This window comes from Doryrhamphus excisus, chromosome 20 (genome assembly GCF_030265055.1).
Source record: "Doryrhamphus excisus isolate RoL2022-K1 chromosome 20, RoL_Dexc_1.0, whole genome shotgun sequence".
In the NCBI taxonomy this organism is placed as follows: Eukaryota; Metazoa; Chordata; class Actinopteri; order Syngnathiformes; family Syngnathidae; genus Doryrhamphus; species Doryrhamphus excisus.
In genome coordinates, this window is record NC_080485.1 from 14,210,054 (window position 1) to 14,236,934 (window position 26,881).

The window sequence follows — 26,881 nt, forward strand, 5'->3', positions numbered from 1 at the left end:
ACACAAAGAGCGTTTTTTGTTGCACTCTGCAGGCCGCCTCATCTCATTTATCATTTATCATCATAACTTGGGTCTCATGTTTATTCTCCACCTGCTTCACATTTGGCTCTTTTATAAATGGGCCCGCTTCAAAGACACACACACACACACACATACAAAGACACACACACACACACACACGCACACACGCAGACATGAAACCTTGCTTACAAAGTGCTGATTCTGTTTCAGCACCAGTCCATCTCCGGTCGGTTACCTTAAAGGGCCAGATTCACCCCCACCCCCCACCCCCGAGTGAAATAAATGTGCCGCACTTTTGGCTGAGGTTGTGTGTGATTTCTCATATCTGCTTATGCTGCATGATTGGGGATATTTTAAGCAATGAAACACCTCCCATGCACCCCCCCCCTTGTAAATCAGTTATCTGCGATTTCAAAGTTGCGAAAAGTAGGAGGTGGTGGATAAAGATGGCGAAAATGGGAGGTTTTTCTAATGTAAACAAAGTACCACAAGCTAGCTACGTTTACATGAGGAGTTTTCCGAATGGAATCTTTCCGAAAGCAATGGTTTCCATGGAAAGGAATATTCCAATCGCGTGTCTACATGCGCCGCTATAATCAACCAGAATAGTCAATGGGGCATTTGCAGTAAATCGTAAACATCAACATCACGTGATACCGACTTCCTGGAGTTTTTCTTTCACACTCAAAACCCACTTGTTTAAATCCGTTTTTAATGTTATAATGTTATATATATATCACGTCAAACTTATTATTATTAATTTAAATTTAATTTTATTTATTTATTTAAAAAAAAACTTAAACTGTATTATGGAAAGCAGGAAGTGAACAAATGTAACAGTTACTGATTGTAAAAGTACCAGATGGAGGGGTAGGATTTAATAAGCTTTGCTTCTTCCTACTCCTTTTGGACATGTGGAACTGTGAACTGATTATGGGATGCATTCAATTGTAATCTGATGCATGTTCAAATGAAATTAAACCATTACCATTACCATTAATGCATCTTTTACTCTGTTTTTACTCAACTCTATTTTATTTTTTTTCTACTGTAAAGCATCTTTGAATACTCTGAAAAGCGCTACACAAATAAAATGTATTATTGTTATTATTATTATTATTAAAACAGACAAAACGATTGGGACTGAGCTGGGCTGTTATTTTGACTGTTTGAGTCCGTGAGTCAAACTGACCTCAAATGCCTCACGCAGCTCTGCAAAGACACACTGTAACTTTACGTTTTTTTTAGCCAAATCGCCACAATATTTGCTACACATCTTTAGGGGACTGATAAGCACATGTCTGTAGAATTTGAGCAAGATTGGTTGAAAAACATGGCTGCAATCAAGGAAAATGTCTTAGCAACTAACTAAACTAGCAACTATCAAAAATCATAAGTCATCAGTTTTTGTTGTTGTTGTGCTCTCATGTTTCATAAAAACATCTTTCAGTGGCAAAAAGAACAATTTAGTTGACTAGCCTAGCTAGATACAAGTGCAAAGTTGTGTTATTCAGGTGAACTGTCGCTTTAAATTTCACGTCTTTGTGCGTCCAAAAGCTGAAACCATGTGTTGCTATGAACACATGCTCCTTTTTTAATAGTAACAAGAGCTCCAGTTTGTTACATTACACTTCTTTTATGTGTCAGCATACATAGACGACACACACACACACACACACACACACACACACACACACACATGCAAACAGCTTGACCTAATGTGTGTGGTTCTACTCGTGAATGAAACTGTTCCTTTGTGATGGTGAAAGAAAAGGACGGAGGATCAGGTTGCCTCCTACACGCCGTGTTCCCTCGGTGGAACTAATGTCATTTAGCAGCGAGGCCAAGCAAACACACAGCCGTGACCGTACGTGTGTGTGTGTGTGTGTGTGTGTGTGATGCCTGAACAGCAATTAGAACTAGCGGGGGTGTAACGGGACTCTATACGATACAGAGGAAGAGAAAGCTATACATGCTAATAGCTAATTTGTTACTACAAACTCGGGATTGAAATACTACAAAAGTAAAGTACAGTGGATTTAATACTGTATATTGAATTTAATGATGTTAAAGCTGAAGTGTATACACAGTGGACGCCCCTCAAGACTGTCGACATAAGCGGTTGGCAACCATTTCTTGCACATTTACCGTCAACTTTACCATCAACTTCTGGACTATAACAACAAACGCATCGAAACCTGCAGCAAAAACAATTATGGCTACAAGAACTACACTTCCCATGATGCTTATAGTGCACATTCAGGAAATTGCAAGTGGATGCTAATATCATGATTTGCAGTCTTAAGTAAGACTTTAGTAAGTTTGATCGAGTGTAGCTTGACTACAACCACAGCTTACACCGCTAGGAACACCGTGTCTAACGAGGATTGCAAGGTTTATAGTGTCTTTCTGTGTAAATATCCCATAATAGTCGGGAATTGACGGTAAGAAGGATTGTTGCGGTTCGGGGACTGACAAGCACGTCTGTAAAATTTGAGCAAGATTGGTTAAAAAATATGGCCGCCATGAAGGAATAAGTCTCTGTCGACATGAGCGGTTGGCAACCATTTCTTGCACATTTACCGTCATTTCCGAATTATAAAAACTTCTGGACTATAACAACAAACGCATCGAAACCTGCAGCTGAAACAATTATGCGGTTAATTTATGGCTACAAGAACTACACTTCCCATGATGCTTATAGTGCACAAGTGTAGTGGATGCTAATATCATGATTTGCAGTCTTAAGTAAGACTTTAGTAAGTTTGATCAAGTGTAGCTTTACTACAACCACAGCTTACACCGCTAGGAACACCGTGTCTAACGAGGATTGCAAGGTTTATAGTGTCTTTCTGTGTAAATATCCCATAATAGTCGGGAATTGACGGTAAGAAGGATTGTTGCGGTTCGGGGACTGACAAGCACGTCTGTAAAATTTGAGCAAGATTGGTTAAAAAATATGGCCGCCATGAAGGAATAAGTCTCTGTCGACATGAGCGGTTGGCAACCATTTCTTGCACATTTACCGTCAATTCCGAACTATAACAACTTCTGGGCTATAACAACAAACGCATCGAAACCTGCAGCTGAAACAATTATGCCGTTAATTTATGGTGACAAGAACTACACTTCCCATGATGCTTATAGTGCGCAAGTGAAGTGGATGGTAATATCATGATTTTAAGTCTTACGTAAGACTTTAGTAAGTTTGATCGACCACTGCATGGACCGCTAGGAACACCGTGTCTAACAAGGATTGCAAGGTTTATAGTGTCTTTCTGTGTAAATATCCCATATTACACCTTATAGACAAGCGTGGCTTAGTATATGTACAACTTGTTTTTCTCTTTAAATTTGGGTGGGTGCAGCTTATGTTCAGGTACGGTTAATATTCGAGAATTGACGGTAAGAAGGATTGCAACAGGATTGCAACATAAAACTGCCCGGTGGATGCCTGTCTGTAAATCATGCGGCCGATTACCGATTTTGCTTGGGCCGATATTTGTGGTCGATACTGCTTTTTCTGCCTCAATTTACATGACAAAATGACAATGAGCTTTCTCAAACACACATTTAAACGGTATTATCAACTTTAAAAGGGGTCCTACGGCAACACAAAGCTGCCCGGCGAATGCCTGTCTGTAAATCATGCGGCCGATTGCCGATTTTGCTTGGGCCGATATTTGTAGCCGATACTGCTTTTTCTGTCTCAATTTACGTGACAAAATGACAATGAGCTTTCTTAAACACACATTTAAACGGTATTATCAACTTTAAAAGGGGTCCTACGGCAACATAAAACTGCCCGGCGGATGCCTGTCTGTAAATCATGCGGCCGATTTTGCTTGGGCCGATATTTGTGGCCGATACTGCTTTTGCTCCCCCAAATTTACATGAAAAACTACAAAGAGCTTTCTCAAACACACATTTAAACAGCATTATCAACTTTAAAAGAGGTCCTCCGGCAACACGTAGCTACCTGCCGGATGCCTGTCTGTAAATCATGCGGCTGATTGCCGATTTTGCTTGGGCCGATATTTGTGGCCGATACTGCTTTTTTCTGCCTCAATTTACATGAAAAACTACAATGAGCTTTCTCAAACACACATTTAAACGGCATTATCAACTTTAAAAGGGGTCCTCCGGCAACACAAAGCTGCCCGGCGGATGCCTGTCTGTAAATCCTGCGGCCGATTGCCGATTTTGCTTGGGCCGATATTTGTAGCCGATACTGCTTTTGTTGCCCCAAATTTACATGAAAAAATGACAATGGGCTTTCTTAAACACACATTTAAACTTTATTATCAACTTTCAAAGAGGTCCTCCGGCAACACAAAGCTGCCCGGCAAATGCCTGTCTGTAAATCATGCGGCCGATTACCGATTTTGCTTGGGCCGATATTTGTGGTCGATACTGCTTTTCCTGTCTCAATTTACATGAAAAAATGACAATGAGCTTTCTAAAACACACATTTAAACGGTATTATCAACTTTAAAAGGGGTCCTCTGGCAACATAAAACTGCCCGGAGGATGCCTGTCTGTAAATCATGCGGCCGATTACCGATTTTGCTTGGGCCGATATTTGTGGCCGATACTGCTTTTGTTGCCGCAAATTTACATGAAAAAATGACAATGAGCTTTCTTAAACACACATTTAAACTGCATTATCAACTTTAAAATAGGTCCTACGGCAACATAAAACTGCCCTGCGGATGCCTGTCTGTAAATCGGAAAAATACATCGGCAAACCCATGTGCCGATTCAAGTAAAGAACGCAAATATCGGCCCGATATATCGGCCGGCCGATGTATCGGTCGATTCTTAGTGTATATTGAGTTGACCCGCGATTAACGTTGATGACTCCATCTCATGACTTTGTGTTCTCAGACTAGAACCCCAAAGCGGTAAAAACTACACCAGTTTCAGAGTCGAATACTCAACGCTACCCGTTAGCCCTCCTCAAAAACCCATTATGATGGGAATTCATGCAAAGATGGCGGTAATGAGCGGTCAGTTCAGTGCACAGCAGGAGTAAAAAAGCAAAGGAACCAAGAGAGACAAACAGTTCCGAGACCGTCCCTTTAAGTGGTTTCATTTAACGTGAGAGAAGCAGTTACAAGAATGGAGTGTTTACTTGTTCTGTCATTAACGTCAACACGTCGGTCCAGGCTGTTGTTTGTCCCCCCCAGTCCCCCCCCTCCAGACGTGTAATAAGTGACGGTTGTCTTATTCAGTAACCTGCTGTGACCTGACAAAGTCAGGGAGCCCTGACATTACGTTCTCGGAGATGTTCTTGGAAGCTATCTTTCCCATTCTTCCGGCAGGACGTTGACGCCGTTGCGCAAATATAAAGTCTTCACTCTGTTAAAAAAAAAAAAAAAAAAGTCGAGTCGTTTGAAGATTTACGACGAGTTTGATGTTTTTAGATCTCATTAGCTTAAGACTGTTTGGGTGTTGTGTGGATAATGAGACACGGCGGAGGCTGCGCACTCGCCGCCGTTGTATAACAGCGTTCCCATTAACACCTGACATGGGAGAAATCCCCAGAGAAAGCCAGAAGACGAATCGGGATTTAGTGTTTTTTTGCTGCAGGGTTCTCACATATACATGGAACGGGAAGCCTCTTTCACACAGAGATCCAACAAAATAGCAAGATATCAGAAACGCCATTTATACACCTAACAAAACCTTACCCTTTCACACAGGTGGCATCCCGCCTCTGTTATGGCTCTACTGACTTTAAAGATGGAAAACCGACCCCGTTCTGTGATGGTGCCAGTCATTCAGAACTACAATACTGGAAATAAAAGCAAATTAAAAACTCTTACGGCACCTTAGAGAACCAAATGTATAAGTTTTGCTTATTTTTAATAATAAACTTTTATGAAAGGGCCTAGCTTAGGACCCAAGGGTGAAAAGTGCAACTTTTTTGGAATCGACTCTCTGAACAGGACAATCAACTGGGCATTCACTTCCTTAGTATGCCCTACTACGTGGGTTTGGCCGCCATGATGGTGAGCAGAATGCAAAAACATTGCATTGTCAACATGACCTCAGTACACTGCTCGGCCATTAATTGCACTAATTGATGCTCCAAAAAAACAGATTTGTCATTTTCAAGTTCTCCAAAAACAAAGACAAGTGTGCGTCGTAAATTTTTGGGGGGATTTATAACTTTGGTTGTTGCCAATAGGACACAGGACCGTGCCAAGACTCAGAGTGTCCCATACAATATATAGTAGCTTTAGGCTCATTTGTTTCTATGGGTGATTAGTTGAATTAATGACAAGTCAGTGATGATGATTTAGGTTATACTCTATCAATTGTATTAGCGATGCCCTTACTAAAATAAATGTTATATTGTGTAAATACTGCCAACTAAGTCGAATAAAAAAATATGCATATATTATATATATATACACTACCGCTGAAAAGTTTGGGATCACTTGCAAATTTCTTTGTTTACCAAAGAAAAACAAATTTTCATGCATTTCACAAACAATTTTTTTTCCATTTCACAAACAATTAAAATGAATCATATGATTTTCAAAGAAGGATGTACATTTTTGCATCGAGGCCTACTATCAACAACAGTCAGTCCTCTGCATCAATCTCTTACCATGCTGTTAACTACTCCCTTCAGAGAGCAGCACAAACTGGGTCTAACAAGGACGCAAAAACGATGCACAACTGTGCAAGAAGACAAGCCAAAGACGCCTCACAGGTCGTCACCTGGCAGGTTTGTTTACCAAAGAAAAACACATTTTTGTGCATTTCACAAACATTTGTTTCCATTTCACAAACATTTTTATCCATTTCCCAAACAATTAAAATGAATCATATGATTTTCAAAGAAGGATGTACATTTTTGCATAGAGGCCTACTATCAACAACTGTCAGTCCTCTGCATCAATCTCCTGGTATGGCTGCTAATCCAAGTTCATCATTTTATAAGGCTAATACATTATTAGAAAAGCCATCTAAGCAGCACAAACTGGGTCTAACAAGGACGCAAAAACGATACAACAACTGACGACAAATATCTGAGAGTGTGTAGTTTAAGGTCGTCACCTGGCAGCTGCACTAAATAGTAGCCGTCAAACACCAGTGTCAGTATCAACAGTGAAGCGGCCACTTCAGGACTTAGAACTTGCCTTCCAAGAGGACGTACGTAATGTCTGTGTTGGTCAAGTAGTTTGTTTTGGTCAAATGCGACTTATACTCCAGTGCGACTTATGTATGTTTTTTTTCCACCTAATTATGCATTTTTGGCCTTGTGCGACTTATACTCCAGTGTGACTTATGTATGTTTTTTTTTCCACCCAATTATGCACTTTTGGCCTTGTGCGACTTATACTCCAGTGCGACTTATGTATGTTTTTTTTCCACCTAATTATGCATTTTTGGCCTTGTGCGACTTATACTCCAGTGTGACTTATGTATGTTTTTTTTCCACATAATTATGCACTTTTGGCCTTGTGCGACTTATACTGCAGCGCGACTTATGTATGTTTTTTTTCCACCTAATTATGCATTTTTGGCCTTGTGTGACTTATACTGCAGTGTGACTTATGTATGTTTTTTTTCCACCTAATTATGCATTTTGGGCCTGGTGTGGCTTATACTTCAATGTGACTTATGTATGTTTTTTTTCTACCTAATTATGCATTTTTGGCCTTGTGCGACTTATACTCCAGTGTGACTTATGTATGTTTTTTTTTCACCTAATTATGCATTTTGGGCCTGGTGCAGCTTATACTCCAGTGTGACTTATGTATGTTTTTTTTTCCACCTAATTATGCATTTTTGGCCTTGTGCGACTTATACTCCAGTGTGACTTATGTATGTTTTTTTTCCACATAATTATGCACTTTTGGCCTTGTGCGACTTATACTCGAGTGCGACTTATAGTCCAGAAAATATTGTATATATGCATTATAATATGCATTATATGCATTATACACGGTTGTGCATCAAGCCCCGCCCAACTCTATTGATCTCCATCATGGTGGATTTTCTGTTCTATGGCAGTATATATATAATACATAATAATATAATACATTCGTATTCATTTAGCGTCCTTGGTCAAGGCTGTAATCATTTTATCCCAAATATAGTACGCACAGTAGTGTATATTTTGTTGTTTTTTTATTGTTTTTCTTGTGAAAAAATTGCATAAAAGCAAAATCTATGAATAATAAAAGTTTTATCTATGGTTAGGTCAAAGTTGTTATAAGAGCTCCAAAAATTTGAATGCATCCAAATCAATTCAATAATCAGTTATTGACCTCACCGAGGCCGCAGTAACCTCATCCCAAATATTCCACATTGCAGGTTAAATAGTGTAATAATTCTCAAGGCGCCCGGAGGCACTCTGGTCAAATCCATCATCCTTCATGTTAGCTGTTTTTTTTTTTTTACAATTTTTTTCCTTGCTACGGTACAACTTTTTTTTTTTTTTCCACACCGTGCGAGTGTCCAGCGGGTGAAAATGAACACAGTCGACACAGTAAAGATCTGATCTACAGTTAAGAAGCTCGGGTTAAAAAAAAAATGCTGGGAAAAAGAAGCGCCCCGGTGTTGACATATCCTCATCTGCATTTAGTGGCAGGTGTAAATTGGATCACTCAGGCTCCAAAGATCAGGGATTAGCCGCCAAACAATACAAATTCCCCATACGGGGGTGTTGGGGGGGGGGGGGGGGGGTAGCTAATCCACAAACTTCTGCTTGCACATCTCGTGCTGTTATGAGCATGTGGTCTTCCACGGGAAGCCACAAATCCCAGCCAATTTAGCCCGCCTTTATCCAAACATCTCTGCGGTATATTGCATTGATGACCCACGTGGTTGGTCACCAACCACCACCACCATCAGCGTTCTGCAAAAAAACAGCTCATTTCCATAATCTCATCATAAATTCTGAGAATTCATTTAATCATCTCCTCTGTTCTGATGCTCTGGGCTAAAGAGTGTTGATATGATAAGACAGTGAGTTATTAAGGGAGGTGAGAGAGAAAGCGAGAGTGAAGGGATCACAGAGTGAGAGAGCTTGTCCTGATTTGAGCTGCCGCTTGGGGCCAAATGAAAATTAATTAATTTCTGTGAAGAATCAATTTCTAAGAATGACGGTGTCAGATTCGCCAAGTGCACGGATGCTTGTGTATATGTCAAACAGCGAGTGTGAGAGTGTGTGTGTGTGTGTGTGTGAGAGCAAGAGATCGCAGCTTACGATAACATGACAAACTTTGTGTTTTTTTTTTTTATTTTTTTTTTTATGAGGCTTACTAGAGTTCATTATCACCGCCATCATAACTCTTATCATGCGTTAAAATTATGATTAGCAACAGAGCAAGAAATTAAATGTGGCAAGTACAAAGAGACAACTGGCTCCACTCACTTGGAGATGACATATCCTGGCCTATTACGGGATTAATTTGCCATAATAAGTAACACTCTGGGCCGCGCGGTGGACAAGTGGTCCGGTATCATGACTGCAGGGTTCTATTCTCCAAAATTCTCTATGGTCCAAAACACTAGCCAATGTTAAAATTACAGCAAAAAAGTGTGAATGGGTGTTTGGTATATGTGCCCTGCTGGGATTTACCGAGGGACCAGTCTGGGGGTGGCCCTCTCCTGGCCCCCCACTGGCCCCCACTGGCCCCCACTCATTTTCCCTGACTGTGGCTGTTGTCATGAATTAGTTGCAAACTAATAACTTACTTACTTGAAATAAATGACACCTTTATTATGCATACGTATATAGTCAGGCTGCACGGTGGACGAGTGGTTAGCGTGTATACCTCACAGCTAGGAGACACATGCTACTTGTTATCTTGTTTGTGTTGTGATATAGTTGCTTACATTTTGGAGTTGTCACAAAAGCAAAAAAAAAAATATTTTTTGTGAAAGTTATGCTCTCTTTTTAGTTGGGAACTAATATTTTCCTGAAACTTACCTATGTTCCATTGCTGATTACTAAGGAACGGAAAAAGCTAGAAACACTTTTTTTTTCTGATAAAGTACAGGAGGGCTGCACGGTCAACTAGTGGTTAGTGCACAGACCTCACAGCTAGGAGACCCGAGTTCAATCCCACCCTCGGCCATCTCTGTGTGGAGTTTGCATGTTCTCCCCGTGCATGCTTGTTTGTGTTGTTTTTGTTGTGGTATCGTTGCTTACATATTGGAGTTGTCACAAAAGCAAAAAAAAAAACAATTTGTGTCAAAGTGAAAGTTATGCTGTCTTTTTTAGTTGGGAACTGATGTTTTTCCTGAAACTTACCTATGTTCCAGTGCTGATTACTAAGGAACGGAAAAAGGTAGAAACAAACTTTTTTTTCTGATAAAGTACAGGAGGGCTGCACGGTGGTCTAGTGGTCTAGTGGTTAGTGTGCAGACCTCACAGCTAGGAGACCCGAGTTCAATCCCACCCTCGGCCATCTCTGTGTGGAGGTTTGTGTGGGTTTTCTCCGGGTACTCCGCTTTCCTCCCACATTCCACAAACATGCTAGGTTAATTGGCAACCCAATTTGTGTCAAAGTGAAAGTTATGCTCTCTTTTATAGTTGGGAACTGATATTTTCCTGAAACTTACCTATGTTCCACTGCTGATTACTAAGGAACGGAAAAAGTTAGAAACAAACTTTTTTCTGATAAAATAGAGGAGGGCTGTCTAGTGGTTAGTGCGCAGACCTCATAGCTAGGAGAACCGAGTTCAATCCCACCCTCGGCCATCTCTGTGTGGAGGTTTGTGTGGGTTTCCTCCCACATTCCAAAAACATGCTAGGTTAATTAGCGACTCCAAATTGTCCATAGGTATGAATGTGAGTGTGAATGGTTGTTTGTCTATATGTGCCCTGTGATTGGCTGGCCACCAGTCCAGTCCAGGGTGTACCCCGCCTCTTGCCCGAAGACATCTGTGATAGGCTCCAGCACCCCCCCCCACAACTCTTGTCCAGGAAGTCCAGACTCCCCTGGCCACTTCACCCAACTCCTCCCAGCAGATCTCGAGATGTTCCCAGATCAGTTTGAGAGACATAGTCTCTCCAACGTGTCCTGGTTTTCCCCCCCGAGGCCCTCTACTGGTCAGACGTGCACTTGAACACTATTGAGTGTAGGCAAGGTTGAGTGGGTATGGCGTGGGTTTGGACTGTGGTATTTTATTGCTATAATGAAATGTGGCAGTTATCGTTAAGAACCAGCGACAGGCGAAATATTAATTAGATGACACCTTTCGTTACACATAACGACTTTGAGGGTTTGATTTTTGGATTATTTGTGTCATTGTGTATTATTGCTATGATGTGATTTGTGAAGTTAAATGCATTAATTAAGGTATTAATTAATTAATTAAGGTATTAAAAAGGTACATAAATACAAACAAGAGGTGAGGGAGTTTGGACTTTTGGATTTTGGATCAGTATTTGTATGACCCCCGCTACCATATTCCGTGTGCCGGTCCACCTCTTCCAATGGTGTCAATTGGATGGGAATTGTACTCCAGCAATTATCCAAGCCCTCATACTACTGTGCTGCTACTTTACACCAGAAGTAGTTTTAACCTCATCCACAGCTTGACATCACGGGTGGACAGTTACCCAACAAGCTACCCCGAAATCCCCCCCCTCCCCCCGGGTCAGCCCCCCCACCTCACCACCTCACCACCCCCACGTTCCCCGGAGCTCACCTCGCATTGGTACAGTCGTTATAGAGCGTCTCGAAGTCCTGCCTGGAGATGAGCTTGCAGCGGTTGACGCCGGGCTGGATGGCCCCGAGTCCCCGGAGCACTCGGACCTGCTCCACGTTACACACCACCGGCGTGATGTCCAGCCGCTTGAGTTTGGTGTAGACGGTGTGGAGCCCGCCGACGAGGTGCTTGAGGAACACGTCGAAGGCCTGCGGCAGGCAAATGAGCTCCGTGTCTTTCACGGTGAACGACGCCAGCTTGGCCCCCTTCACCTCCACCAGCCTGCACTCGTTGTTCTGCGGCGTGCTCTCCACCGGAGACGGCGTGGCGTACACGGGCTTGCCGGCGGCGCCGGACAACGGGCCGACTTTCAGCTGGGTCCCGTTCGGGAGTAAGAGGTCCGCCCGGAAATGGTGGAGCAGCGTCGGGCGCGCCGCCGGAGGAGCCGGGGAGGAAGTAGCGGAGGTGGCCGCGGGTGGCGGCGAGTGAGTGGCCGGCGAGGCGGAACTCGGCGCCGGGTGGTGGCCGAGCGGAGCCACGGGGAGCAGCGTTGGAGCGGCCGGAGTTGTCGTTGCCATTCCGGTCGGTGGAATTATCGGAGGAGGGAAAAAAAAGTAAACTTTTAAGTGAAAGAAAGTAACTTTGCCGCGGCGTGAAGGCTTGGTGGGAGGGATGGAGTTCATCGACGAAGATGAGAGGATGAAAGGATAAAAGAGATCACATAGTTGATTCGGAATGGAGGCTTGTCTCGGAGCTGGAGATGCTCCTGTCACATTATCATAAAGAGGAGGAGTCTGGACATATTCCGGGGGAGAGAAAGAGAGAGAGAGAAAGAGAAAGAGAGAGAGAGAGAAAGAGAGAAAGAGAGAGAGATTAGCCTACATAAACTTTACATAAGCCTATTTATCAACGCCTAATGCACTTTAATATTAATGCTTAAGACGGCTAGAAGTCAGCGTCGAGCAGCCAAAGCTGTCTTTTCTCATATTAAATATAAATTCAGACATATTTAAACCTTGGAGCTATCACTGTAATCTCCCACTAACATTGTGAGGCTGGCGTCTTCCTAATTGTATTATGCTCTAAAAATACAACCGGATTATTCTATTTGGACGTAAACATTTTCAAAAAAATATTAAATATTAACTATAATATAAAAATTATAAAATAATAATATATTATACTATATAATATATATAATATATAATATTAAATATTAAAAATACAACCGGATTATTCAATTTGGACGCAAACATAAAAAAATCTGAAATATTAAATATAGTATGAAAAATATAAAATAATATAATACATTATATAAAATACATAATATAATACATAATATTAAATATTAAAAAATACAACTGGATTATTCAATTTGGACGCAAATATATTAAAACATCTGAAATATTAAATATAGTATAAAATATAAAATAATATAATATATTATATAAAATATACAATATATATAATATTAAATATAATATACAAATATAAAATAATAATATATAATATTAAATATTAAAAAATACGACCAGATTATTCAATTTGGATGCAAATATATTAAAAATATGAAATATTAAATATAGTATAAAAATATAAAATATATTATATTATAGAAAATATGTAATATATATAATATTAAATATTAAAAAATACAACCAGATTATTCAATTTCGGCACAAACACATAAAAAATATTAAATATAATATAAAAATATAAAATAATATATTATATTATATAAAATATATAATATTAAGTATTAAATATTAAAAAATACAACCAGATTATTCAATTTGGACGCAAATATATAAAAATATTTAATATAATATAAAAATATAAAATAATATAATATATGATATTATATAAAATATATAATATTAAGTATTAAATATAAAAAAAATACAACCAGATCATTCAATTTGGACGCAAACATATATTAACAGTAAAAGTGAAATCTGGCGTGGTTGTGAACATGACAGCAAAAAAACAAAAAAAACAGAAAAACATGCTGCATGTAAGAGAAAATGCATTGGAATGACAATGATGGTCTTTGAAAGTATATTTTAGAAGCTTTCTGTGAAATTTAAGGTACTGAATATAGCATTAACATCACACAAGATAATATTTTGTTTTGGAATATTTGCCATACAGCATGTAATACATAATGTAATTACTTCATGCAAACATGTTCTTTGGTCCCATGACTAAAGTACGCAGCAGCAGAATAAAGTACCAAAGTCACTAAACAGCAGAATACTTTGTTAAAAACTGCAACTCCCATCAAGAAACGACACATGAATGCAAAGACGGACAACCGTTACGCCTTTGAATACATGACAGCATATCACGGCAATCTTCAAAGACCCTGCAACTGTGCCCACTTTCAACCTCTTGTGGAAAAGTTCCAATATGTGGGGGGGCATTTATGACACTCGGCTGTTTATTGGCCCACGGCGCATTCTAGAAATACAGTTAAACAAGAAAACCGAGTAAAGATAAATCATAATATTAACAGAAAAATAGCATAAATCTAAATTGAAAGTGGGGAAAAAGTCATAATATGAGGAACAAAACAAAGAACAATTTTAAAATTTTGGGATAAAGTCGTTATATTAGGAGGGAAAAAAACGTACCAGAAGACAGTTGAAATATTTGTAGGAGAAAAAAAAAACTGCAATAAGCGGATGTTGACACATGACAGGGTGTTTCATGTGTTTGGTAAAAGTCAACACATGCAAATGGATATTCAAAATAGGCAATAATATTAAAGGAAATAATCAACTTTTAGGAAGTTCAGTGAGTTTTTGACACGCAATAACACCAACGTTTGCGTTCTGTAAGGAAACTTAGGCTTAAATTACGTTAGTATTGTATAAATTATGTTTATATTTTGGGTATTTCTAAGTAATCTGTATCGTCTTTACGGTAATGGTTTACTTTTTGTCCGAGTTCTGCGATCTGCGATGATACTGGTACCATGTCAGCATATGATTTAAGTGATTCTAGAACCATTTCAGAACCGGTTACACGGAAAATAAGGAAACAAACAGTTCAAATCGATTTTTTTCAAAAAGATTTTAAAAATGTAATATGTTGTTTTGAGAAAATTTATCGTGCAAAACTGTAATTGTAAAACTATACTAAAAAAATACTTCAAAAAAATTCAAGTACTCGCTTCAGATACTTCAAAGAAAAAAAGTTGAGGTCTTAAGTTGTCAGTGCAAAGCACTCCTTGATTCTAAAACGACACCCGAGATACAGAAAACAGGAAAAACTGGAGTTTTGTTAATAAATGAACAAATACTGTGAATTAGGTACATACTAACTTTGAGTCATTTTTTAAGTGTGCAGCTACAGAAACTTCAAATAAAAATAAAAATACTGCAATAGCCTGGGAGAATTGGTGCTGTACGCTTTTTTTTTCCAATTAAAGCAATTAATTCTGAAATTAATAAAGAAAATACGTCCAGTAAAGAAAACATTTCAACTAACAAACTAAAGTTTCTTTCTAACAGTACCATGCCATAGACTAGGGGTCAGCAACCCAAGGCTCCAGAGCCGCATGTGGCTCTTCAGCCTCTTTGTTATGACTCAAGTATTTTTTTAACACCCAAATGAAGAAAATATGCATGAGTTTTGAAAAAAATCGGACTTTCTGTGAGAATACTACTACTAGCAAGAATACTTGATCAAGTCCGCTTTTTCTCTAAACTACTTTGATACCCCAAAATTCCCTCCAAACCAGGCAGTCAATCAAAATCTTGGGAGACTCGCAATTCGTTGTGGATGTGAGCACGTCGCTACACATTTCTTCAGGAGTCAAGTATTGAGGTTTAACCAAGGTGATACTGTCATCAGGGCTCACAGCTAGGAGACCCGGGTTCAATTCCACCCTCGGTCATCTCTGTGTGGAGTTTGCATGTTCTCCCCGTGCATGCGTGGGTTTTCTCCGGGTACTCCGGTTTCCTCCCACATTCCAAAAACATGCTAGGTTAATTGGCGACTCCAAATTGTCCATAGGTATGAATGTGAGTGTGAATGGTTGTTTGTCTATATGTGCCCTGTGATTGGCTGGCCACCAGTCCAGGGTGTACCCCACCTCTCGGATAGATGGATGGATGGATGGGTTGGGTTGGATGGATGGGTTTTGGGTTGGATGGGTGGGTGGGTGGGTGGGTGATTGGGTGGGTGGATGGATGGATGGATGGGTTGGATGGATGGTTGGATGGATTGATGGATGGATGAATGGGTTGGATGGATGGATGGGTTGGTTGGGTTGGATGGATGGTTGGATGGATTGATGGATGGATGGATGAATGGGTTGGATGGATGGATGGGATGGATGGATGGATGGATGGATGGATGGGTTGGTTGGGTTGGATGGATGGTTGGATGGATGGATTGATGGATGGGTTTTGTGTTGGATGGGTTGGGTTGGATGGATTGATGGATCAATGGGTTTTGGGTTGGATGGATGGATGGGTGGATGGATGGATTGATGGATGGATGGATGGGTTTTGGGTTGGATGGATGGATGGATGGGTGGGTTGAATGGATGGATGGGTGGATGGATGCATGGATGGGTGGGTGGATGGATGGATGCATGGATGGATGGATGGAATAAGCTTTCTCTTTTGAACCCCCCTGCATGTTCCCATGGTCTAAATCCAATTGAAATCACTTGGGGATGGATGGAAAGGGACATCATCTACAGACAGTGGATGCCCTCCATGAAGCCATCTTCACCACATTCCCACTCGCCGAGGGAATGTTCAGTGTTTTTTTTTTTTAACTTTTGATCATCTGATGAACATCATATCCACTCTACTGCTTCTGTGCAACAAATTGCCTACTCAAAAATGAAAAAAAAAAAACAGCCTGTTTTTGCCTTTTTTTTATTCCTTAGTTCTTGTCATCATGCCCTTATTTTGTAATATTTCCTGTTGTTGTTCCGTCCATTTCTCGGCTGCCTTTACTTTCCTGTCCATGATCACCTGGTGCTCATTTGTATTTGCCTTTATTTAGTTCAGCTGCTAGCGTTTCCTTTTGTGAGAGCACTGCTGGCTTTATGTCGGTTTCCTGCACGCTGTCGCTTGCATCATGTTTGTTTCATGCTGCCGTGCAAGTTAGCGACACTCGCCTTCTGCTACTTCCCTTTTTTCTGCTCATCATTTGTTTCTGCATCCTGACATCATCGTAATTTGTTCTTTTTAAAGAAAGTGGCTAATTTGTGCGGAAACATCCTCGTTGCGTTCCCCCGTTTTTGACGCTGATTGGTCATGTGATCTAAAAAGACCTGTCTCTAATGTCTTAAGGTAGCGTGCAAAGCTCGTAATCAGGCAGCAATAACCTTGTCTTGACAAATTGACCCTTTTACCTGTTCCTTCTCACACACACACACACACACACACACACACACACACGTGTGTTCCCGTCATTTACATACGGAGCTTGCAGTCCTTTCAAAGTGGCTTTCACGGAACATTGTGCAGATAATGATCTTGGTCGTGAGGGAGCGACACAGATCTCCAGAGACCATCTTGCCATACGACAACTGAGGGGGGGATAAAAAAGTCTGACTCCACTCCCCCAACTCAAAGGACTTGAACGTTCCTTCTCCCACCCACCCGCCTCACCCCTCTCCAATAAGCCCTCTTGTGTTTTTTAATTGGCAGAAATTAATCTTTAGGATGTAGATGGTAGATTTACATTCATTAAAAGTCAAGAGAGGAAGCCAGGCTTGATGCTAATCAAATCTGCTTAATTATGCTTAACATGAGTATCTCCAGGGAGGAAGAGGGAGCGAGGCAGATAGCGAACTCCCAACTTTTTACTTTTTTGCCTTTGATAACTCCTGCTGAGTATGGCCTTTTCTTTGCCAAATAGAAATGTCACGACTCGCGCTCTCTCCATCTGCACGCATGAAGCCGTCGGCGTTGATTAGTCAATTCCCCACCTTAAACGTTCCATTTAACCTCCTCGTCCGTATTTAGCGAACAATCTCGTCTATAGGTCAGTCATCAGACGTTGTACGGAGAGGTGAACTTGGTCTCTCTTTGCTTGCGATGTCGTCGCCCCCCCCCCACCCCCCCATCCGCACGCTTTGCATCGCTCGCAGGGAAATGAGTTGTCTCACAACAGGAAGGTCACGCGGTTTCATTTGCACAGCGGCTATTGTCGTTAAAATCCCCCTTAAATGAAACAATGCGCCGATTAGTGCAAAAATAGCCTCGCGGGTCGAGACGTACTGTGTTCTCTTTACACTCCGACAGAAGTCACGTTGATGTGTTTTGAATCTGTTTAAAGTACTCGGAAAAGACGGTCAGTCCGCCTGAAATCAGGCTCTTAAGATGATTTAAGAGATTTTAACTTCAGCTTAACGCCTTAACTCAAATCATTCATTCATTCGTTCATTTTCTACCGCTTTTTCCTCACGAGTATATTAAAGAAATACTATGGGAACAAAGTCAAAATATTATAAGAAGAACATGTAGTAGGAAGATTCGTTCATTTTCTACCGCTTAGCCTCACAAGGGTCGCGGAGGTGCTGGAGCCTATCCCAGCTGTCTTCAGGCGAGAGGCGGGGTACACCCTTGGACTGGTGGCCATGCCAATCACAGGGCACATATAGACAAACAACCATTCACACTCACATTCATACCTATGGACAATTTGGAGTCGCTAATTAACCTAAGTTGAAATATTAAAAAAGTTGCCATAAATTTGTAATATAATGATAAACCAACTAAATCTAGAATTACAGTAGCTTTGGGAATGTTAAATATTAAAGAAATACTACGGGAACAAAGACAAAATATTATAACAAGAACATGTAGTATGAAGACTCATTCATTTTCTACCGCTTTTTCCTCACAAGGGTTGCAGGGGTGCTGGAGCCTATCCCAGCTGTCTTTGGGCGAGAGGCGGGATACACTGGTGGACTGGTGGCCAGCCAATCACAGGGCACATATAGACAAACAACCATTCACACTCACATTCATACCTATGGACAATTTGGAGTCGCCAATTAACCTAAGTTGTAATATAATGATAAACCAACTAAACCTATAATTACAGTAGCTTTGGGAATGTTAAATATTAAAGAAATATTATTGGAAAGTTATTGCAAAGTCCAAATATTAGAAGAAGAACATGTAGTATGAAGATTCATTCATTCATTTTCTACCCCTTGGCGTCACGAGGGTCACGGGGATGCTGGAGCCTATCCCAGCTGTCTTTGAGCGAGAGGCGGGATACACTGGTGGACTGGTGGCCAGCCAATCACAGGGCACATATAGTCAAACAACCATTCACACTCATATTCATACCTATGGACAATTTGGAGTCGCTAATTAACCTAGCATGTTTTTGGAATGTGGGAGGAAACCGCAGAGAACATGCAAACTCCACACAGAGATACCCGAGTGTGGAATTGAACCCGGGTCTATTTTTCATATTATACAGTATATTTTAAAAAATTATTATTATTTTTTTTTTTTCAGAATGTGCTACATTCTAATGTGCTACAGGCCACACTTTCAACAGTTGCTATTGCAGTTCATTGCTGTACTTTCGGACGTCTCCACATGTCTTTTTTTTTTGTCCAATGAGCACATGACACATGAGAGGAACGTGTAGGTGGTTTAGATGAAGCCGTGAAGTGTAAATACCACTCAATCTGTTCTCATTACAGGGGTAAAAACATACGAATGGCTTGGGCTCTATTAAAAAAAAAAAAAAAAAGCCCTAAGGGTCTCGGATAAATGTGTGTGTGTGTGTGTGTGTGTGTGTGGTATTATATGAGGGTGAAGGAGGAGGGGGGAGACAGAATGATGTTTTGGCATTTGTGTCTGCAGAGGGGATGTGAAATGCCACCACCATCAACGCCGCTTAATTCTCCGATACACACTTTTAATCTGAACAGACAATCCGTCCCCACTGTTATGATTCAAATCATCTTGGAGTGAAGGGTGTGTGTGTGTGTGTGTGTGTGTGTGTGTGTGTGTGCACTTTTGAATGAGAGACTATGTCATTGTGTTTTGATATGTGATTAGATGTCTCATTGTGTATGTGTATGTGTGTGTGTGTGTGTGTGACCAAGATATCACACACATCCATTGCACACTTACCCTATGATAATGTGGATTGATTATGGATATGATAATGAGAGGCCGGCGCAGCGTCGCGACCTTCACAAGGTCTAATTGAAACAAGCGTTGGTCCTCCGAAGCACTTATCAAGTCACACGGCACATCATTAATCACGCAGAATACAAGCTGTCACTGCCGTGCACGCACACACACACACACACACACAAATGCTTGCTCACACACACACGTTATGTTTTTCTGTTTTCCTAACATTCTCTTTCACTCCGTCCACCGTCGCTTTCTCTCTCTCACACACACACACACACACAATACGAGCTGTCACCACAATGTGGCTGTTCTTGTCTTCTTTAGAGTGGAGTGGACAGCTCGTCCACCCCCCTGTCTTTATTTTCTGCAAGAAAACTTCGGAGAAAAAAAAAAAAAAAAAAAGGCAGCCTATTTAAAAATGGATTTGTTTTAATATACACAGTTAGCATCCAGAGGTGATTCTTGTCCTTTTTTTTTTTTTTTTTTTTTTAAATGGTTTTGCCTTTATACGCCATCACAATGGGTTGGAAGTAAAACAATCAAAATGTGACTAAAGTGTGGACTTAAAGTGACTTAGAATTAGACGATGGGATCAGAAATATTCGAGAAAAATGACATTTTGGTAAGATATTGACTCCCTTATTATGTTTTAGTAAGCAAACTTCTGTTCCTGAACAGATATTTAAAAAAAAAAAAGGGTGAAAATTTGTCAAAAGAAGAACCTTGACTATCCTTGCGCTATCATTGCTCTGAAAAAAGGCTAAATGCCCCATTGACTATTCTATTGGATTATACATGTAAACAAGACATTGGAATATTCCTTTCCATGGATACCATTATCCACGTTTACATGAGTTTTTCTCTTTCCGAATGGAATCTTTCCGAAAGCAATGGTATCCAAGGAAAGGAATATTCCAATCTCTTGTCTACATGCGCCGCTATAATCCAACTAGAATATTCAATGGGGCATGCCCAGTAAAACGTAAACATCAACATCACGTGATACCGACTTTTGAAATGGGAGTTTTTCTTAACTCCTATTGACGTTTTTTTTCATTCGTCCAGTCTTGAAATTTAGCCTATCCCAGCTGTCTTCAAGCAAGAAGCGGGGTACACCCTGGACTGGTGGCCAGCCAATCACAGGGCACATATAGACAAACAACCATTCACACTCACATTCATACCTATGGACAATTTGGAGTCGCCGATTAACCTAGCATGTTTTTGGAATGTGGGAGGAAACCGGAGTAAACCCGGAGAAAACCCACGCATGCACGGGGAGAACATGCAAACTCCACACAGAGATCACAGAGGGTGGAATTGAACCCGGGTCTCAGTCCCAAATGTGAAATTTGTAAATAGATAATTGTGTTATGTTAGCAAATAAATAGTTATTTTCATGTAAAACAACAATTTTTGTGTTGTTTATGCTGGAGCCTATCCCAGCTGTCTTTGGGCGAGAGGCGGGGTACACCCTGGTCAGCCAATCACAGGGCACATATAGACAAACAACCATTCACACTCACATTCATACCTATGGACAATTTGGAGTCGCCAATTAACCTAAGTTGAAATATTAAAGAAGTTGCCATAAAGTTGTAATATAATGATAAACCAACTAAATCTAGAATTACAGTAGCTTTGGGAATGTTAAATATTAAATAAATATTATGGGAACAAAGTCCAAATATTAGAAGAAGAACATGTAGTATGAAGATTCATTCATTCATTCATTTTCTACCGCTAGCCTCACGAGGGTCGCGGGGGTGCTGGAGCCTATCCCAGCTGTCTTCGAGTGAGAGGCGGTGTACACCCTGGACTGGTGGCCAGCCAATCACAGGGCACATATAGACAAACAACCATTCACACTCACATTCATACCTATGGACAATTTGGAGTCGCTAATTAACCTAGCATGTTTTTGGAATGTGGGAGGAAACCGGAGTACCCGGAGAAAACATGCAACCTCCACACAGGTCGAGAGATGGTCGAGGGTGGAATTGAACCCTGGTTTTCTAGCTGTGAGGTCTGCACGCTAACCACTTGACAACTGTGCAGCCCTCTTAAACTTAAAAGATCAGCCATCATCGATGAATTATGGGAAAACAGTTATTTTCTGGATGAGATCTTAGGTATTTTTATGCGTAATGGCGTTGTCGTCCCGGTAAGACTCGCTCGCATCTTTCCACGACGTTCAGGAGACCGCACCCTTGATGCCTTTAGGGCGAAAGCATTTTAGTTTATTTATTATCTCCATGTGTCAGCAATTAGTCGGAAGTTTGTTCACTTTGCATGCATGGAAATGCGTCGGCGTACAAAGACAAAATCATAAAAATCCATGACATTGTATCGAATCCCGGAATGTTAAAAAGCAATCCGACTAACATGAGCAGCTGTTCACTTTCAAGCCCACGTGAAATTGAATTAGCCCGTGTTGTTTTACTAGCCGCTTTTATTAGAAGACAATTTTACAATCAAATGCGATTCCAGCGGGCTAATTAAGGCGGCATATGGCGCCTACCTGTTAAACACAGAGCGCTCAATGCCGTCGCAACGCCTCAGTGAGCCGCTCGCAAGAAACTAACAAGCCCAATATCATACTCGTCATTACGTAGTCCCGTACACTAAATTGCAATCTGATAAAAAAAAAAAAAAAAAAAAATTATTCATTATCACGGCGGGGAAAACAAAAGCGTGCGAGATGTGACGCCGCACGCAGCCAAGGTTGCTAATTGTTATTCAATTAACTGATTTTGTTAATGAAACCAATTAATACTTTAAAACAAGCATGCAGATATATGATTACTTTGCGTAGAAGCAGAAGACGGCTAATTACAACTGTAAATCAATCAATCCCACCTTAATCAGCTTGGAACAGATCCAAACACAACAAAGTCACTAAAAAGACTTTGGAAGTTGTTTTATTATTTTTTTTTTATATTATTATTATTTAAAGCAGATTTTGATTGCCATGCCATTATCTCGTCTAATGATTGTTAACGATCCTTAAAAGAGTTTATGATCCAATCTCCTTGCCGTGAAATTAATTGGGAGCTAAATAGTTTTAATATTAAAAACGTTTAAAAAAAAGTGTGTCCTGTGTTTAATCAAGGGTGGCGTATATCGCCGCCAGCTCCGACAAGGTCACGCAACTCCTCCGAGGGCAAACAGTCGGTGGAGATTAAGCGCCGAGGGGCGGCGGTCGCTTACGCAAACGTGAATAAAGCAATTATTGTCAAGCATGTGTTTCGTCCTCTTGATTTTTTTTTTTTACCTTTTTTTTTATACCTTAAATGTGACGTCGAGTTTTAGTCTAGTATAGTTTTGAAGCGTATTTTGCTACGTCCACACAAACACTAATATTAAAAATGCCTATTTTGCTATGCCGAGTGGTTAGCATGTTGGCTACACAACCTGGACTGAATAATGGTTTGTTTACCCCAAGTCAGCTGGGATAGGCTCCAGCATACCCCCGCAACCCTAGTGAGTTATGGCATAGACACTTCAAAACTATTTAGGGACTCCGATTAACCTAAAGCCACAATTTTTTTTTGCATTTTTTCTAATTTCTAGTTTTTTTTTGTTTGTTTATTGGGCCTATAGTTATAGTCTTATACATGAAGCAAAATAAATGCACAAATATTGAGCCAGAAATGCATAGGGTGCTTTCCCCTGAAATGTTCTTAAGCCCCCCTAAATTTATAGATGTATTTTTTATAGAATTTTTTTTTTTTTTTTTACCAAAAAAATCTCTGAAGGCTAAGCACCAAATTTGTTGCCAGTGGTGTTACTAGGCCTATTTTAGAAGGGCTTCAGCCCCCCTAAAATGTTCTTAAGCCCTCCTAAATTTATTGATTTTTTATTTATTTATATATTTTGTAAAAAAAAAACAAAAAAATACAAAAAAAAATCTCTGACAAATTTCATATAATAGGGCAAAAACAGGGTTATTTTTAGGTTATTTTAGGGGGCTTCAGTCCCTCAAAAATTTTAAGAACATTTTAGAGGGACTCCTAAATACTGATATTTTTTATTGATTTTTTTTCTATTGTTTTTTTTAACAATAAAAATCTGACAAATTTCATATAATAGGACAAAAGCAGGGTTATTTTTAGGTTATTTTAGGGGGCTTCAGTCCCCCTAAAACGTTCTTAAGCACTCCTAAATAATTTAATATTTTTTATTGATTTTTTAAACAAAAAAAATCTGACAAATTTCATATAATAGGGCAAAAGCAGGCTAATAAGCAAGCCAATAGGCAGGCTAATACTAGCCTACTACTAATACTACTAGCAGTAGTAGAAGTACTACTACTAGTAGTAGTAATAATTGAGTATCTCGACTAAATATGTCCAAAAGTGGGAAACTTATATTTTTTGGGAATGTCTACCAGCTGGGATAGGCTCCAGCACCCCCGCAACCCTCGTGAGGAAAAAGCGGTAGAAAATGAATGAATGAATGAATGAATGGAATGTCTACAACATGAATTCATATTTTGTGCATCTCCAGAGGGCTAAGCCCCCCCCGTCCTCAGAACCTTGTTCGTTGCATTCCTGTTTGGTTGTTTTGAAATTCTCCAAGATATATGCCGGTCTTGGAGTGCTTGTTTTTGTCATTTTCACATTTTTATGTTTGTGGTTTGGATTGCCTTTTTTTTTTACCATTGGTTTGGGTCAGGAGGACCCCATGGCGGCCGAGTGAGGAGATCAGGAAGACAAGGGTTTGTTTCTCCGCTTGGGCATCTCTGGAGTTTGGATGTGGGTTTCCTCCAGGTACTCCGGTTTCCTCCCACATTCCAAAAACAGGTTAGGTAATGTAAACTCTAAAATTGTCCATAGGTATGAATGGAAGTGTGAATGGTTGTCTATGTGGTACAGAAAATGGATGGACGGTTTGGTTAAGGTATTAACCTGTTTCAACCCTTTAAAAGGTTAAGGTATTGACTTGCGGGCAATTAAAAAAAAACCATCTCCACTGATTTGAAAGACTCATATATCACTACATTGACCAACAAAAGTCATCTATTCAGGTTTGTGATTGGACTAAATGAATCTGTTTTTATGTGGACAGGGTTTTTTTTTTGCGTGCACACATGGCTCGCTCCATTCTTCTGCTTGAATTCAAAGCCCCCCCCCTTTGACCTTTGATTTTCTTTGCTCTGTTATCACTCAGAGTATGCTGTTGCTCCGACAAGGACAAGCTATTCCCAACAGGCTGAGGAATATCGGCTGAGAATTCCAGATCAAACGTAAAATCTTGTCTACGTTGCAGTATTTCAGTGGAGTGGAGGGGGGGGTCAAACAGAATTCCTTCTGGGTGGGGCTGCTCCAACTCCAATGTCGGAGTTATACTCAACATAAAGTGGAAATCTAAGCAAAATGAAGAACTTGTCCTGTTATTTTGCTTATTTAAAACAAATTGCCATTACTAGCAAAATATACAAATAATAATACGCTCTACGTGAGGCCAGAGGTGTCCAAAGTGCGGCTCGGGGGCCATTTGCGGCCACACATTCTTAAAATATAATTTAACCAAAAAAACTTGTTTTTTTTATATTAGAAAAAAAATAATAAACTGTAATTTTACAAGAATAAAGTCCAAATATTAGGAGAAAAAAATTCTAATTCAACAAAAAAAAAGTAATGTCGCAATATTAGAAAAAATATTAGGAAAAAGGTTTTTAAGCAAAATTTTAAATATTAAAGAAATATGTTATTTTTTTCAAAGTTGTAATATTATGAAAAATAACCACAACAACAATTAGGTTAGGTTACGAGAATAAAGTCAAAATATGAGAATAAAATCATAATTAAAAGAGGTAAAGTTATGATTATTTAAGAAAGCTGAACCGAAAAAAGCAGAAATGACAAAGTCAAAATATGAGCAGAAAAAACGTAGTCAAAATTTTATTAAAATAAAGTCATAATATTAAGATAATTTTTCCTCCACAAAGTCAAAATATGAGCAAAAAAAGTCAAAATTTTATTAGACTAAAGTCATAATATTAAGAGGAAAATTATCTGAATTAATTAGTCACAATATTAAGAGGAAAATATATGACTTTATTCTAATGACATTTTTACTTTTTATGTTTTTTCTGCTCATATTTTGACTTTGTCAAAATTTTATTAGAATAAAGTCATATTAAGAGAATTTTTCCTCTTAATATTATGACTTTATTCTAATAAAATTTTGACTTTTTAATGTTTTTTCTGCGCATATTTTGACTTTGTCATTTGTCAGGTGAGGATTTTTTATTTTAAATCATAATATTATGAGAAACAAAATAAAACAATGCTGTTATTTCGGTTTGTTAGCCATAACCCATCAGTTATATAAAAGCTGTAATATTACGATCATAAAGTCAAAATATAAAGACAAAAACTCTCATAAAGTGTGAAGTTTTGTGCAGCATTAAGACTTTGTACAGTCGTCACTCAAAAGAAGACAAAGAAAAAGTTCCGACACAAAAAAATGAACAAGACGAGACTTAGAAATGCAAACATGAAGAAAGTACTCCTCTTTATTAATTGACACCTAATGAGCAAAAAAAAAAACCGACTTAGGTCTCTCCAAAACAACAACACTCCACACAAAGGCTGTTGTTCTTTGTTATTAATAAGATTAAAATAAATTGGTCAACCTACTACTCTTGTCTACAGAAGTCGAGCATAAACAGCGAGTGTTTTTTTTTTTTTTTTTTTTTTTTTCCAAGACCTCAAGTCCATAATTTGGGTTTGAACATCAACACAGCATCCCCTTCTTATAAACAAGGAACCTCTAATCAGTCTAATTATTTCTTGTACCTTCCATTTCCCACACCAGGACCATTACGGCACCACCATTACGGGTCTAAATGAGAATGCCCTCATTTATTAAAAAAAAAAAAAAAGGGCCGGATTAATTAATCAGACGTACAAACATAAACACCTTTAGAAGTTTGTGATGCGAGGGCCTGCTTGAAGTTGTGATGCAGTCATGTGACCTGACCAGCGTCCTAGTTGGAGCCAGTCTTTTAGATGTTTATGCATATATGGACG

General features: G+C 39.6%; 1 protein-coding gene across 2 annotated transcripts in view; it reads right to left on the bottom strand.

The window, feature by feature from the left end:
- The window catches only part of dachc (dachshund c), a 50,669-nt gene extending 38,179 nt beyond the window's left edge, over positions 1–12,490 (bottom strand). Inside the window, exon 1 of one of the 2 annotated variants that reach the window (XM_058059002.1) lies at positions 11,704–12,490. In XM_058059002.1, coding sequence (XP_057914985.1) covers positions 11,704–12,386 — 683 coding nt within the window. In that variant the 5' untranslated portion in view covers positions 12,387–12,490. The remainder of the gene's footprint in view (positions 1–11,703) is intronic. The other variant, XM_058059003.1, reaches the window with a different exon arrangement.
- Between the last annotated feature and the right edge of the window lie 14,391 nt (positions 12,491–26,881).